This window comes from Lissotriton helveticus, chromosome 2_1 (genome assembly GCF_964261635.1).
Source record: "Lissotriton helveticus chromosome 2_1, aLisHel1.1, whole genome shotgun sequence".
Taxonomy (NCBI): Eukaryota; Metazoa; Chordata; class Amphibia; order Caudata; family Salamandridae; genus Lissotriton; species Lissotriton helveticus.
This window is the reverse complement of record NC_136059.1, coordinates 1,676,473,215-1,676,489,310: the sequence shown is the minus strand read 5'-3', so window position 1 is coordinate 1,676,489,310 and position 16,096 is coordinate 1,676,473,215. Positions and strand designations below refer to the sequence as shown.

At 51.1% G+C, this 16,096-nt stretch overlaps 1 protein-coding gene across 1 annotated transcript in view; it reads right to left on the bottom strand.

Moving 5' to 3' along the window:
• LOC144818836 (uncharacterized) overlaps positions 1-16,096 on the bottom strand; it is a 1,999,126-nt gene that overhangs the window by 1,499,617 nt on the left and 483,413 nt on the right. The window contains 1 exon segment of the mRNA XM_078676624.1: positions 830-904. Within this exon segment, the coding sequence (XP_078532750.1) occupies positions 830-904 (75 nt within the window).

Genomic DNA, 16,096 nt, shown 5'->3' with positions numbered 1-16,096 from the left:
TGATTACAAAACACTCTGTGGGTAAAATCTAACATACAAAAACTTCTAAATGCAGGGTAAATTGAATCGCAAGGTCCCCCTATAGTGAACTCACAAATGAAAGGTCGATGACTTTTAAAGCCACCTTTCACAGGCAACGATATGTCTATAACAAAATGTATGCAATAGGTGGCTGCTACCGGATGGGGTTGGTGGAGGGGTGGGGGGTGAAAAATGAAAAGAAAAAAGGGTTTACCTGAAATGGCCGGCTGCCATCTCTCCTCAGTCCTCTTCCAATCTCACATCCAGGCCGGCAGCAAGAAGCTCCCGGGCGCACAGGCTCCCCAGAGCCAATCAAAACACTGCACCGAGGTTCCACGCTCAGGCGGGGAACAGGGAGTCTGTGCATGCTCCTCACCAAGCTGTGTAATGCAGCTTGGTGGGGAACATGCACCAGACAAACAGTGATGCTCACTTAGGGAGTGCAAACCACTCCTCCCCTGCTCCGGCCAGCCCCGCTCCACCACCGACTACACTCGGAAAAATAAAATGATAATAACGATACGTTATCACTTTATTTTTCCTTTTGAGCAGTGACGCGATGCTTTTCTGCCTTAGCAGAGGAGCAGCCACAGAATTTATGGATCCAGTCAGATGCCTAGATGAAGATGCATATAAGTAATCTACATTCGTGTGTGTCCATTAGAAAATTGTCACTAATAGGGTATAAAAGATTCTTAAACTAAAGAGTTTAACAAAATTAGAAAGCACAGTTCCATAGAAATTATATGTATAAACATATTGCCTTAAGATATTAATGCATTCTGGAAAGTAACGGCAAAAGTCTCACCTCAGTTTCTTTGTTGTACACTTCTGCATTCTCAACTATCTCCTTTAAGGTGGCAATTTCATGCATTAGTTGCATCTGTAGAGCAATTAAACAGGCAATAGCACAGAAAGCATTAGCTAGCATCCCCGGATTAAAAAACCTCCACCATGAAAATCAACATAATTAAATGGGCCAATTGTCTAACTTTTGAAGTCAGAGTGAAGTGTGTAGACTATACAGGAGGAACATATGGGCGTTTTGGTTTGATTCACAAAGCCCTAACAAGTCAGAAATCTCATTACATTACTCCTGCCTTAGAGAAGATTGAACGTTTTAGGGATTATCAATGGATCTCAATAATACATTGTGATAGAGGTAGTTTCTCTGAGAACTGCAATTAATAAAAACTTGAAGTGTAAATTCACTTTAGGTGAAAAATATCACATGCAAAAAAAGAAAATCGAACAAAAATGCTTTGCGCAAGTAACTTTGTAGTCTTCTTGGGGAATTTATTTTTATCATGGTAAAACCCCTTCTATTTTACCCCTATCAAATATCTGGGTGAGCTACAATTCCAAACCTGGAAAGGCACGAACTCCTTACTTTAACTTTTGACATAGTTATCGGCAAGAGAGATGTGAATGCTCAGACAATTATGAGCTTGTCAATGCTGAGTTACTTGAGCATGGTGTAGCCACCTTATACACATTCACATACCTACCTGAAACCATAACTTGCCAACAGGTGAAATGCACCACACAGGCAGACGTTTGGCATCCATTAGTGACACTTACGAAAATCAAGTACTTCAAGTCCTGATTCAGTGAATGATCATTATGAATTTATTCTCATAACTTTTGTTTTATAAACAAGCCAAAAAAACACACCCCAGTTATACTTGTAATGCTTTGTGAATCAGCCAGTCCTGCACACACTTCTGACCAACAAGATAGACAAAAAAGCTACTTACACAACAAGAATCGAGTACTGCTCCTTGAATTGCAGTTGAGAAAGACAAGTACATTTATATAATGTTATATCAAAAAGTCTACTGATCACCCCCACACCTCATAGTCTGTCCACCAGTAGCCACATGCATGCACAGCTTAGGAGCAGAGAAGCAATCACCAAATTAGCAGGTACTCTGTTAAACTTTGAAATAATTCAAGGTTAGGAGGATGCAAGATTAAGTATGAAGGGAATGGAAAAATAAGTTATTATTCTCTGGTAACCAATTTCCAAAAGAAACCCACTCCTTTAATGGATTCCACAGCAGTGCTATCTTCGTTACAAATTTGGCAGACCATCTAAGGTTTTTTTCAACTAAGCAATTTTTTGGGGACAGATTATATAAAACGACCATTGCCATGAAAATACATATACTAGTACATAGTACCAGTTCTTGGGGGACTGACAGTCTTGCAGCCATTGAATGAAAGTTACTACATCACAGTGAACAAGTTACTTGCCTTCGGCAAGGTCTTATCTAGTAGAGGCTATCTAGCTACAGATTCCTTACCATAAAATATTCCTCAGGCATCATACTGAATCTGGAAAATCTGGAGTAGTATCGCTGCACGTCAGTAGGTGGCTTCAGTCAGCTCTGCGTTGTTCGCGTTAGTGACATGCGGAGCACCTATACAGATGCCACACCAGCACACCAACAGTTTCTTTTCAAGACATTTCAGTGCCAGAAGGACAAAGTCATGACTGACGGCTGATGGGTCAGTGTGCAGACACTAAGGAACTACAAGGGTCACCCTATGTAGAGAAATCTGTTCGCGGAGCAGGGAGGATTAGTAAGGAATATGCAGCTAGAAAGAGTCTCTACAAGATACAGCATTACAAAGGTAAGTAATTTGTTTATCTGATAGAGACTTCTAGCCGCAGGTTCCTTACCTTAGAATAGGTGCCAAGCAATATTTCCCCACGGTGGGTCTGAAAACAGACTTAGACCAAGAAGTCCTGGAGGACTGAATGGGCAAAGTGCCCATCACAACTGACCTCAGTGTCCAGGTAGTAGTGTTTGGTAAATGTGTGCAGAGATGCCTACATCGTAGCCGGATAGATGTCCAGGGCAGGAACTGCAACAGCTAAGATAGTGGTTGCAGCCTTTGCTCTGGCAGAATGATCACGCAAGCCCTCATGGGGTTGCTTCTAGGCCAATCCATAGCAGATCTTATGCAGAGGAAAATCCATCTTGAGATAGTCCGTTTCTGAATGTTCTTTCCTTTCTGTGCCCAGACAAACTCAATGAAGAGCTGATTGCCCACCCGCAACTCTTTGGTGCAATCAATGTATGCTCTTTTTGGGTCCAAGAGGTAAAGTCTCTCCTCCTCTTTGGAAGGGTGAGGCGGAGCAACAAAGGTTGGCAGTCTGATGGTCTGGCCTACATGAAAGGGTGTTACCACTTTAGGTAGGAAAGAGGCACATGTTCTCAGAATCAGTGTATCTGGGGAAAAAGGTTATGTAAGGAGGGTGCACAGAAAGTGCCTGCAACTCGCAAACCCTCCTAGCCGAAGTAATGGCCACCAGAAAAGCAGTTTTAATGGTAAGAAGTTGTAGAGGGCAATTGTGCAGAGACTCGAAGGGCAAGTGAATCAAGAATGTCAAGGCTAGGTTCAAGTCCCATTGGGGTATGATGAAAGGTTTTGGAGAGTACATGTGTTGTAGTTGTGAGATGTTGGCCTGATATATGATGTTCACTAGTTCTAGTGATCACCTTGTATCAACCCTTATGGTGATTGGTTGTAAGTCAACCTTATAGACCAGCTATCCTAATGGTAGCATGGACAAAGCAGTCTTAGGCTAAACTCTTTTGGCATGTGAAGCCAGCTGTTTTACCACAATATAACCCATTGAATACCAGATGAAAGGACACCACACAGGTTGTTAAGAAAATAAACAGTATATTTATTAACAACAACACCTCTGAACTCTTTATGAGGTCAGAGGGCTAAGCACATGAAAATCTTACGAAAAATACAAGTTGCACAAAATTACAATGGTGCCCTAGGGGCACGACAAACCATATACTAAGTGGAATGTGAAAGTCGATAGAAGGAATGGAGCTGTCCAGAGGCTGTAGGATCGATGGGACCACGCTACACTAACCCTACGTAAGTAATAGGAGGCCCACGGAACGCGTGTGCAGAGTGTCAACTCACACGTGAGATGCGTAACAACGTCTATGGACAATACAGTTCAAGTTAAGGGTAAGTACGGACAATCCTGACTAGTTAGGACTAAAACGACTGTGGAACTGGACACTAGGACAGTTAAACTATCCTTGAGCACCGAGATGCTCTCGTTACCTCACCCACAGGCTGCGGGTGCATAGGTGTCAAAGTGTGTCGGGTTCTCGCGTTGAAGTCTATGGAGCCTGGAAGAAAAGATGCTGTAGGCGACCAGGAGGAAGATGTCCGGTGCGATCCAAGGGTGGATCGGTGAAGAAGAGGACCTGAAAGCAGAGGGGACAGTGTTCAAAGTCACTAGCCAGTGACCGGTGTGGAACCAGGAAGGAACCAGAGGCTGTCGTCGCGATCAGGTGAAGAGTGGACGCTTGACTCTGCAGCCACGTGGACCAGGAGGTGTCTTCGACGACCAGGATGGAGGCACGAGCTGTCCCACGCAGGCTCTCACTGTCGGCGGTGTCGGATCCGGAATGGGAGTCAACAGGCCTTGGCAAAGGCAACCCACGCGGTGAGTGGAAACGACGTCTGGTGCGGAATGTGAGAGTCCGGGGTGCCCCTCTTTTGGAAGGGAGCAAGGGCCAGTCTGGAGCAACCAGACCAGCAGTGAAGATTCAAAGGTTCGTCGTCTAGGAGGCCACTAGCCAGCCGGCAAGTGACCAGACAACGCGTCGAGCAGCAAACAAGCAGAAGGGCCCCACGCAGATCTCGTGGAAGCTGGAGGGCTGATCTTCGGTGCAGGGGCTGCTCGGGGCTGGGGCTTCTCAATCCCCAAAGCACTTGGTCGAGTTTACCTCGGGAGTCGTGCTGGAAGCGAAGTGCAGGTTCGTTCAAGATGGCCGGTCCCACGTGTCTCGTCGCACCCACGGGTCTCAGCTTTGCTGTAGAGGTGAGTTGAGGTCGGAGAGGTCTGGGAATCCGGGTCTCGTCGGGCTCTGAAGTCTGGATCCTCGAGGGAAGACGACAAAGGGAAGCCGCTGGACGCTTGATGGTGCCTGCAGTTGCAGGGTGGACACTCCTTGTCCACAAGGGAGATTCTTCAGTCTTCTGTGGAGCAGAACGTCGAAGGCCAGAGTTTCTTCTTGTAGAGTAGTTCAGGATAATCTAACTTGGAATGGGACCAGCTCCTACCTTTATCCTGCAAAAGGGGGCTGTGCTGCTGACTAGGTCCCTCCCATGGGTGGGACCAGGAAGGGGGGTGGTTACACCCCCTATCCTTTGTCCGGTTTCGCGCCAGAACTGGGGCTGGAGTGCCCCAGCAACTGGTTTGACCCGGTGTATGCACAGGGCATGTCTCATTCCTTTCAGCTCTCCCTACCTCAATACATAAAATCCTGTCTGGGGTGGTGCTAGCACCTCCCAAGGCAGGAAACCCTTTGTCCAGGCCTCCCTCGCTGGAAGGACTCCCAGCAGCAGGAGGTCAGACTTGTGTCTGTGGTGGCAGCATCCATTTTGTGATGCTAAGGCTCGAGTTAACTTTAACCGGGGTTCACAGTTACATACATGTCGTATCCCTCTGAAAGGGTGGAATGCTACCCCCGTCACCAGAATTGGCGAGGGGGTAGTATTCCAATTCGTATGACACCTTACTCGACATGGCTTGATAATGCTATACCAAAGTTAGCATTCAACCGCGAGGATTATAATGCACTTAAGAGTATATGGTATAGCGTTATCATGGAACAGCTATAAGGACTTGGTTCCGCAAGCTGCAGACAGGCTCAGCTCATGCTAGAGCACCATCTCACATAATTCCAAGCACTCTGCCTTCAGGATTGATAAGGCCTGCCATAGGAGTGACTGATAGGAATAGATGTGTCCATTTTAGGGTTAGATATAGGTATACTATATCTATAGCAAAGGGTGATTACACCACCTTGCCCCAGCTGTCTTAGCAGCCAGTTGTGTCAGTTTTGGATGGCCAGCCAGGGGTGGCATAATACATGCTACAGCCCCTGGTAGGCCCTGGGTACACCTATGCCCTGGGTAACAAAGGTACATTGTACAGGGACTGATAAGGTGACCCAGTATCCAATTAGATACATACCTAGGGTACATGGAGTCCACTTTAACAGAGAGCAGGAAGCCTGGGGTTCTGAATAGCAGGATCCTAGGCCAACTAAGTCAAAAACCAGCAAAACACTAGGCAAAAAGTTGGGGGTAACCATAGTCATATCCACCTTCCTACACTCGGGATACCAGTATCTTCGTGCCCAGTCCGGAGCCACAAGGATAACCTGGGCCCGGTCGCGCCTGATCTTCAGCACTCTGGGCAGAAGTGGTCTAGGCGGAAAGGCGTACAATAGACCGCAACTCCACTCGCGACGAAAAGCGTCTCAGAGCGAGTGCCGCCTTGGAAATTCCAACGCGCAGAACTGATGACATTGCGCGTTCTCTTCTGTGGCAATTAGATCTAACCAAGGCTCTCCCCACTGTTGAGAGACCTTGCGCCACGTCAGAGTTCAGACGCCATTCGTGATCAATCATGCACCGACGGCTGAGTTCGTCCGCCCTGGCGTTCTGAGAACCTGGCAGGTGTTGAACCACCAGGGTCATGCCCTGATGTTCCAGCCACTGCCAGAGGCGCAGAGCCTCCTGGCATAGGGTCCACGACCCAACCCCACCCTGTTTGTTGCAGTACCACATGGTGGTGGTGGTGTCCGTGAACACCTGCACTACACTCCCCCAGACAGAGGGGAGGAATGCCTTCAGTGCAAGTCGGATCGCCCGCAGCTCCAGAAGGTTTATGTGGAGCTGGGACTCCGCCGGAGACCAGACACCTCTGATCTCCGCCTCTCCCATGTGGCCTCCCCAGCCCAGGAGGGATGCTTCCGTCACAACCACGTGCTCCGGGTGGGGTAGGGAGAGGGATCTGCCACTGACCCAATCGCGGTCCGTGAGCCACCACTGCAACTGTCTTGCAGTGCCCTCCGAGATCAAGACATGGTCGGACAAGTTGCCCTGATGCTGGGCCCACTGAAACTTCAGGTCCCACTGCAGAGCCCGCTTCCGCCACCGGGCGTGATGCACCAGAAGGATGCAGGAGGCCATCAGCCCCAGAAGCTGCAGCGTCAACCTGACAGACTCGGGATGAAGGCTGAAAGATCTGAATCAGAGCCTGAATATCCCGAACCCGCTGTTCGGGAGGATAAACCAGAAACTGCACCGAGTCCAGAACCGCTCCGATGAAGAGGAGCTTCTGAGAGGGACACAGGTGTGACTTCAGCACGTTGATGGAGAACCCCAGCAGGTGCAGGAGGTCGGCCGTAGTATGGAGGTGGCTGACGACGGTCTGGGGCGAGCCCGCCTTCAACAACCAGTCGTCGAAGTAGGGGAAGACTGACACCCTTAACCTGTGCAGATGAGCTGCGACCACCGCCATCACTTTCGTGAACACCCGTGGGGCGCTGGTAAGGCCGAAGGGGAGCACGGTAAACTGAAAGTGCTCGTGGCCTACCGTGAACCGCACGTAACGCCGGTGGGCCGGCAGGACGGGGATGTGAAAATAAGCGTCCTGCAAGTTCAACGCTACCATCCAGTCTCCAGGGTCCAGGGCAGCTAAGACCTGAGCCAAAGTCAGCATCTTGAACTTCTCCTTCGGGAGGAAGCCGTTGACGTTCCATAGGTCCAAGATAGGGCGTAGCCCTTTGCCCTTCTTGGGTACCAGAAAGTAGTGTGAGTAACAACCACACCCTACTTCTGGCCCAGGAACACGCTCGATGGCCCCCTTGGCCAAGAGGGCCGTGACTTCCTCTTGCAGAAGTTAAAAGTGATCCCCCGACACGCGGTGGAATTGCGGTGGCATGGTTGGAGGGGTCGCCTCGAAGAGGAGGGAGTAGCCCCTTCGGACGATTTGCAGCACCCACCTGTCCGACGTGACAGTGCGCCAGTAGAAGAGGTGATGGCGAACCCTGCCCCCCACTGGCGTCACATGGGCCTGAAAGCACAGACTAGGAAGGTTTTGAGGCAGGTGCTGCGTAGGGAGGGGTGTACTGGCCTCGCCGTTGTCCCCGACCACCGCCACAGCAGTTTCCACGGCCGTCACCGCACTGTTGAACATTTTGCGGTGCGTGGCTGGCAGCACGTGTGGGGGCGCCCCTTCCGTGGCCACGAAAGGAGCGAAAGGCACCCGATTGCTGGCGTGGGGCCGAGAGGCCCAAGGACTTGGCCATAGCCCTGGAGTCCTTAAAACGCACAAGCGCATGGTCTGCCTTGTCGCCAAAGAGGCGACGGCCATCGAACGGCATGTCCAGAAGAGTGGCCTGGACATCGGTCGAAAAGTTGGCGGACCTCAACCAGCCGTGGCATCCAACCGCCACAGTCGTTGCCATCGCCCTGCCCAGTGAGTCCGTGGTATACAGCCCACACCGGGTGGAATATCGCGCGGCATCCCGACTGTCCGCAAGGGCTTGGGTAAGTGTTGCCCGAACCTCCTCCGGACATTGAGGCAGCACGTCCACGACCGTGTCCCACAGGGTGTGGGTGTGGCGGCCCAAGAGGCATGCGGTATTGACTGACCGCAGTCCCAAACTCAGGGACGAGAACACCTTCTTCCCGAATTGTTCATACCTCTTGGATTCCCGATCGGGCGGAGCCGCCGGGAATGCTGTCTGGGAAGTGGAGGCCTGGATGACCATTCTCTCGGGGGTGGGATGGGTGGACAAAAAGCAAGGGTCGCTCGGGGCCGGGCTGTAGCGTCTGGCCACGTTCCTATCCACAGGCGGACCTGTGGCGGGCTTGGACCAAGTGCCCACAAGAACGTCACACAAGGCCTCATTAAACGGCAGCAGAGGCTCAGTGGAGCTTGCCTGCGGTTTAAGGACCTCAGTGAGGAGGTTAGTCCTCACGGTCGCGACTGGGAGCTCAAGGTGTAAGGCCTTGGCTGCCCGCGTCAACACTACACTGTAAACAGCCCCCTCCTCCGTAGCTACGGTGGAAGGGGAGACAAATCCAGTGCCTGGCGAAGTGTCAATTTCACTGGCCTCTCCAAGCTCATATGTCCAGTCCTGTTGAGACTGGCACTCCTGTGCCCGAGGGTCCACAGACCCCTCCCAATCACCCTAGTCACCCATCTCCTGCAGTTCAGGGTCAACAGATGGGGCCGGTTCGTGGAAATAGAAATCTCCAAACGACGTCGAGAGCGGCGCCGGAACCGGACCGAGGGTAGGATCGGGGATGGCGTCCATAGTAGGCACCGGGGCGACGCCCTCAAGGCCGGCACCGGTGACCCGGATCCGGAAGCGGATCCAGGGAATGCCTGCGGCGCCGGGACCGAAGTCGCTGGCGGTGCCGTGGCCGAAGCACCCGACGGCGTCGGAGCCAAAGCACCCGACCCGCTAGGCCCTCCAGCCGGGGCCGATGGGCCCGGAGGCGCCACGGAACCCGGCTGAGGAGGGAGGGACCTCATGGCCATGAGGTACCGCTCGACCTCTGGCGTCGCGTCATGCCCAGGTGGCAACGCCTGCGACTGTCGGAGCCGCGTGGATGGTGTCACCCGAACCCCCGGCCGCATTGCGCGAGCGTCGGGGTGGGTCGGAGGAACGATGACGTCTCTCCGACCTCTCATGCCTCTTACCTGAGGACTTGGATCCTGACGACCGATGTCCACTCCCGGAGCTGCGAGGGCTCCGACCCCGCGACCGGTCCCTCGACCTCCTGTGGGACCGGGACCTGGAGCGGCACACCGCCAACTGCCGGAGCTCAAGTCACTTGCGGGACCGCTCCCGCCTAGCTTTAGACGTCAGCGCCCGGCAGTCGGAGCAGGTGCGGTTGTCGTGGTCAAGGCCTAAACACTTGGGACACCGGCGATGGGGGTCAGTAACGGACATCAGTCGGTAGCACTTGGAACAGGGTTTAAACCCGGGCATCCCTACCGGCACCATCGGAGTCGAAGACTCGAGTAGAGAAATGATCAAAAAGATCAAAAAGTTTAGTCAAAAAAGACAAAGGGGTAGAGCGCTAGTTGGCGTGGAAAAAAGAATGGACGTCAGCGCACGAGGGCGGTGTCTAAGTACTCCGACAACGTCATTCCGGCGCTAAAGACACCGACGACGGACGCGGAGCCACGGACGACGCCTGCTGGCGCGCAGGGGTAATGCTACGCAAAATTTTCCGGATCCAGTCTGACGCCTGGGGATATTCTATGGTAAGGAATCTATCACCAACGTGTCTCTTTCAGATGTCTATCGCCGATGCGACAACTGAGCGATGTGCCTCGACGTCGAACGCCCACCGGGCGCAGACAGAGACCTGTCTCTCAACATTGAACATCTCCTGGTTGAGGTCAACGGAGGAACTGCTACCTTCGTCGACGATGACTTCGTAGTCGAGTGATGTGCCGGCATCAACAAGGTCTTTGACGTCTATTTCTTCGTCGTTGGCAGCTTCGACATCGATCCAGAAGCCGACAGAGAACTGGTCCGGACTTTTCCTCTCGACATCGACCGAATTCTCTTCTTCTGCCTCACAGGATACCTACCTCTTTCAGAGAGGCCATAAAGACGAATCCTCTCATGCTCCTTGATGGTCCTCCTTGACAACTTCTTACAGTGGTGGCAAGTTGTCCGAAGAGTGAGACTCAGGGAGGCAGAGGACACACAGGGTGTGCATCCGTTCTGGCCTTCTTGCCACTGGAAGGGCAAAGGTCGAATAAAGAAGGCATTTTTGACACAAATGTCACACAAAAAAGGTAGTACTTGCACTCTAAGACCAAATGACGTTGAGTGAAAGTGGAAAAACTGAATTTCAATAAGATGTTTTTGACAAAGTCAAAATAAGCAAGAGCTGAAAATCCAGGTTCCTGACTGAAGGAGTCGGAAAGAACTGACCTGTCACCCCTGAGGCATGATGGGAAGCTAGGGGTCATGGCTGCCTTAAAGGAACGGTGCCAGTTTTTGTTGAAAATGCTTTCATTTTCTATACTATTGGTTTGCAATGCAGCCTGTAGGCTAACAATTAGGGTGACCAACCGTCCGTAAATTTCACGGACAGTCCGTAATTTTGGCCGTCTGTCCGTTGTCCGTGAAGGATTCTTTAACGGACGCCATTTGTCCGTAATTTTAACCAGGCACAGCTTCCACCTGCCTCCCTTCTTGACACCGATGCTGTTCCAAAGCTCCGATACCCCGCAGCATTGGAGAGGCACAGCGGGATGGCAACCCTCACACCTTCAGCCCTTGACTTCAGCCCTTGATGAGCTGTTAAGAGGTGCTTGAAGGTGACTGAGAGGGAGGGGCTGCAGCTTCAGGAGTAGGGGCATCTATTCAGATGCAAACAGCCCTGAATGCATCATGTCTCTGCTATTTAGAGGGGGGTTCACACATTCCATTTCTACCCAGGGCCCCAAACATCCTAGACTCTGCCAGATTACACGGAGGCAGCACGTGGTTCTCTCTTGTCACAGAGCTAAATTACTGTCACTAAATTGTAAGCAAATCCCAGTTCTTCAAACATGCAGTCTATAATGTAATAAAATTAAGAAATGGCACAATCGCACCCACACTGATTAACAAAGGACAATCAGTTAAACCAGTTCTCTTAGAGTATCTCCTGTAAGTACTGTACATCAAAGTGGGGGATGGCATTTTGGACAGAGAGCCTGTCATCTCGTTGTCATGTGCAGGAGGGGGCGAGGAGCCCAAGATGATACTAGAATACTGCATGCCCACCCCTGTGTCCACCCTGGTGGATCCTGTTCCCCCTCCTGTGATGGCTCCTGTCCCCCCTCCCCTCCGCCTGCGATGGCTCCTGTCCCCCCCTGTGAATGCTTCTGTACCCCCACTGTGGTGGATCCTGTCCCCCTCCCCCGCCCCTGCCTGTGATGGCTCCTGTCCTCCCCTGTGGTGGATCCTGTCTCTGCCCTGGGTGGCTTCTGTCCCAGTCCTGGAACGGCTCCTGCAGCGAGGGTGAAGTTCCTGATGGGCCTCTTCTCAAAAGGGCTCAGCTCAAAATAATATGGAAAGGTGGGCGAGTAAGTAAGTGAAGGGATGGGTGGATGGCTGGATGAATGGGTGAATGGATGAATGAAAGATTGAATAAATGGATAATGAGAGGATTGATGGATTGATGAGTGAGGGGAAGGATGGATGAGAGAAAATGTAAATAGCTGGATGTATGGGTGGAAGGGTAGCTGGATGATGGATGAGAACGATGGATGAGGGGAAGGATGGATGGATGAGGGGAAGGATGGATGGATGAGGGGAAGGATGGATGGATGGATGAGGGGAAGGATGGATGGATGGATGAGGGGAAGGATGGATGGATGAGGGGAAGGATGGATGGATGAGGGGAAGGATGGATGGATGAGGGGAAGGATGGATGGATGAGGGGAAGGATGGATGGATGAGGGGAAGGATGGATGGATGAGGGGAAGGATGGATGGATGAGGGGAAGGATGGATGGATGAGGGGAAGGATGGATGGATGAGGGGAAGGATGGATGGATGAGGGGAAGGATGGATGGATGAGGGGAAGGATGGATGGATGAGGGGAAGGATGGATGGATGAGGGGAAGGATGGATGGATGAGGGGAAGGATGGATGGATGGAGGGGAAGGATGGATGGATGGAGGGGAAGGATGGATGAGGGGAATGATGGATGGATGAGGGAATGGATGGAGGGGATGGATGGAGGGGAAGGATGGAGGGATAGATGGGTGAGGGGAAGGAGGGATGATGGATGAAAGGAAGGATGGAAGAGGGGATGGATGAGGGGAAGGATGGATGAGTGGAAGGAAGGATGGATGGATGAGGGGAAGGATGGGGATGGATGGATGGATGGAGGGGAAGGATGGATGGGTGGGTGAAAGGATGGGTGGGTGGGTGAAAGGATGGGTGGGTGGGTGAAAGGATGGGTGGGTGGGTGAAAGGATGGGTGGGTGGGTGAAAGGATGGGTGGGTGGGTGAAAGGATGGGTGGGTGGGTGAAAGGATGGGTGGATGATGAGGGGAAGGATGGATGATGAGGGGAAGGATGGATGGATGATGAGGGGAAGGATGGATGGATGATGAGGGGAAGGATGGATGGATGATGAGGGGAAGGATGGATGGATGATGAGGGGAAGGATGGATGGATGATGAGGGGAAGGATGGATGGATGATGAGGGGAAGGATGGATGGATGATGAGGGGAAGGATGGATGGATGATGAGGGGAAGGATGGATGGATGATGAGGGGAAGGATGGATGGATGATGAGGGGAAGGATGGATGGATGGATGATGAGGGGAAGGATGGATGGATGGATGATGAGGGGAAGGATGGATGGATGGATGATGAGGGGAAGGATGGATGGATGGATGATGAGGGGAAGGATGGATGGATGGATGATGAGGGGAAGGATGGATGGATGGATGATGAGGGGATGGATGGATGGATGGATGATGAGGGGAAGGATGGATGGATGGATGATGAGGGGAAGGATGGATGGATGGATGATGAGGGGAAGGATGGATGGATGGATGATGAGGGGAAGGATGGATGGATGGATGATGAGGGGAAGGATGGATGGATGGATGATGAGGGGAAGGATGGATGGATGGATGATGAGGGGATGGATGGATGGATGGATGATGAGGGGAAGGATGGATGGATGGATGATGAGGGGAAGGATGGATGGATGGATGATGAGGGGAAGGATGGATGGATGGATGATGAGGGGAAGGATGGATGGATGGATGATGAGGGGAAGGATGGATGGATGATGAGGGGAAGGATGGATGGATGATGAGGGGAAGGATGGATGGATGATGAGGGGAAGGATGGATGGATGATGAGGGGAAGGATGGATGGATGATGAGGGGAAGGATGGATGGATGATGAGGGGGTGGGTGAAAGGATGATGGATGATGAGGGGGTGGGTGAAAGGATGATGGATGATGAGGGGGTGGGTGAAAGGATGATGGATGATGAGGGGGTGGGTGAAAGGATGATGGATGATGAGGGGGTGGGTGAAAGGATGATGGATGATGAGGGGGTGGGTGAAAGGATGATGGATGATGAGGGGGTGGGTGAAAGGATGATGGATGATGAGGGGGTGGGTGAAAGGATGGATGATGAGGGGAAGGATGGATGGATGATGAGGGAGTGCGTGAAAGGATGGATGGATGATGAGGGGAAGGATGAATGGATGATGAGGGGAAGGATGAATGGATGATGAGGGGAAGGATGGATGGATGATGAGGGGATGATGATGAGGGGATGATGGATAATGAGGGGGTGGGTGAAAGGATGGATGGATGATGGGGGGTGGGTGAAAGAATGGATGATGAGGGGGTGGGTGAAAGGATGGATGGATGGATGATGAGGGGGAGGATGGATGGATGATGAGGGGAAGGATGGATGGATGATGAGGGGGTGGGTGAAAGGATGGATGATGAGGAGAAGGGTGGATGGATGATGAGGGGGTGGGTGAAAGGATGGATGATGAGGGAAAGGATGGATGGATGATGAGGGGATGGATGAGGGGGTGGGTGAAAGGATGGATGGATGGAAGGATGATGAGGGGAAGGATGGATGGATGATGAGGGGAAGGATGGATGGATGATGAGTGGGTGGGTGAAAGGATGGATGGAGAGTGGGTGAAAGTATGGATGGATGATGAGTGGGTGGGTGAAAGGATTGATGAGTGGGTGGGTGAAAGGATGGATGAGTGGGTGGGTGAAAGGATGGATGAGTGGGTGGGTGAAAGGATGGATGAGTGGGTGGGTGAAAGGATGGATGAGTGGGTGGGTGAAAGGATGGATGAGTGCATTGGATGGTGGGTGGGTGAAAGGATGGATGAGTGGGTGGGTCGGTGGATGGTTGGGTGGATGATGGGTGGGTGGATGAGTGAAATGATGGATGGATTGATGGATTGATAAGTGCAAGGGTGAATGAATGGACGTATGAGTGAAAGGGTGGATGTAAGGATGGATGAGTGAGTGAAAGGGAGGGTAGATGGACAAAAGGATGAATAGATGTGTGAAGGAGTGAAATGATAGATGGATGAGTGATAGGGTCGATGGATTCATGAGTGGATGAGTAGATGGATGGATGGGTGGGTGGGTGTATGGATGGATGGAAGGATGGCTAAGTGAAAGGGTCGATGGAGAGAGAAAGGGAGGATGGATGACTAAGAGTGGATGGGTGGAAGGATTTGTAAGTGAAAGGATGGCTGGATTGGTGAAAGGGTAAATGGCTGGATGGATGAGTAAATGGATGGATGGAATGAAGAGTGGATGGATAAGTGTACAGATGGATAGGGTGAAAGGGTGGATGGAAGGATAATGGATGGATGAGAAAGGATGGATGTAGGGATGGATGAAGGGATGGATGAATGAAATGATAGATAGAAGGATACATGATGGATAGGTTTGCAAATGGTTGGAAATGGCTGGGCTTAATTATATACTATTGCGCGACCTCTGACGTGTCTGTAAAACTTACCTATTGTCCTGAAGTTTTGTCCTGAATTTTGACCTCCTGTCCTGAATTTGTGTCCTGAATTTTGACCCTTTGTCCTGAATTTTTACACTCACCGTCCTGAATTTGCACCAATGCCAGTTGGTCACCCTACTAACAATGTCTACTTTATTTGCAGTTTTGCTTTTTATAAGTAATTGGCTCATTAAAAAACAGAGTTCAAGTGCTAGTTGCCCTCTTTTGTTTTTATTTAATTGCAAATGCAGTCTTTATGTGTGTAATTACATTGTTTAGCGTTCTATTGGGAGCTGCATTGTTATGAGAAAAAATGGTATATACATATATGTAGAAATGTATGTATGTGATTTCCATATATAATTTTCATATTTCCGGGGTCCCCGCACAAGGACGGGTATAATCAGTGCTTATGACTATTGATGAGGATCCCCTGGAAGAGAACCACATTGTGGCGGTGTTGTCCGTAAACACCTAAACCAGCCTTTCCTTGATGCAATGAAGAAAGGCTTTCAATGGCAGGCGAATCAACCTCATCTCCAACAGGTTGATTTGGAGTTGAGATTCCAACAGAGACCAGAGTCCTCCTATTTCTACCTCTCCCCGGTGGCCACCCCAACCTAGGAGTGATACATCAGTCACCAGTCATTTCTGGGATGGGGCAGAAAGAGGGGTCTGCTGCCAACC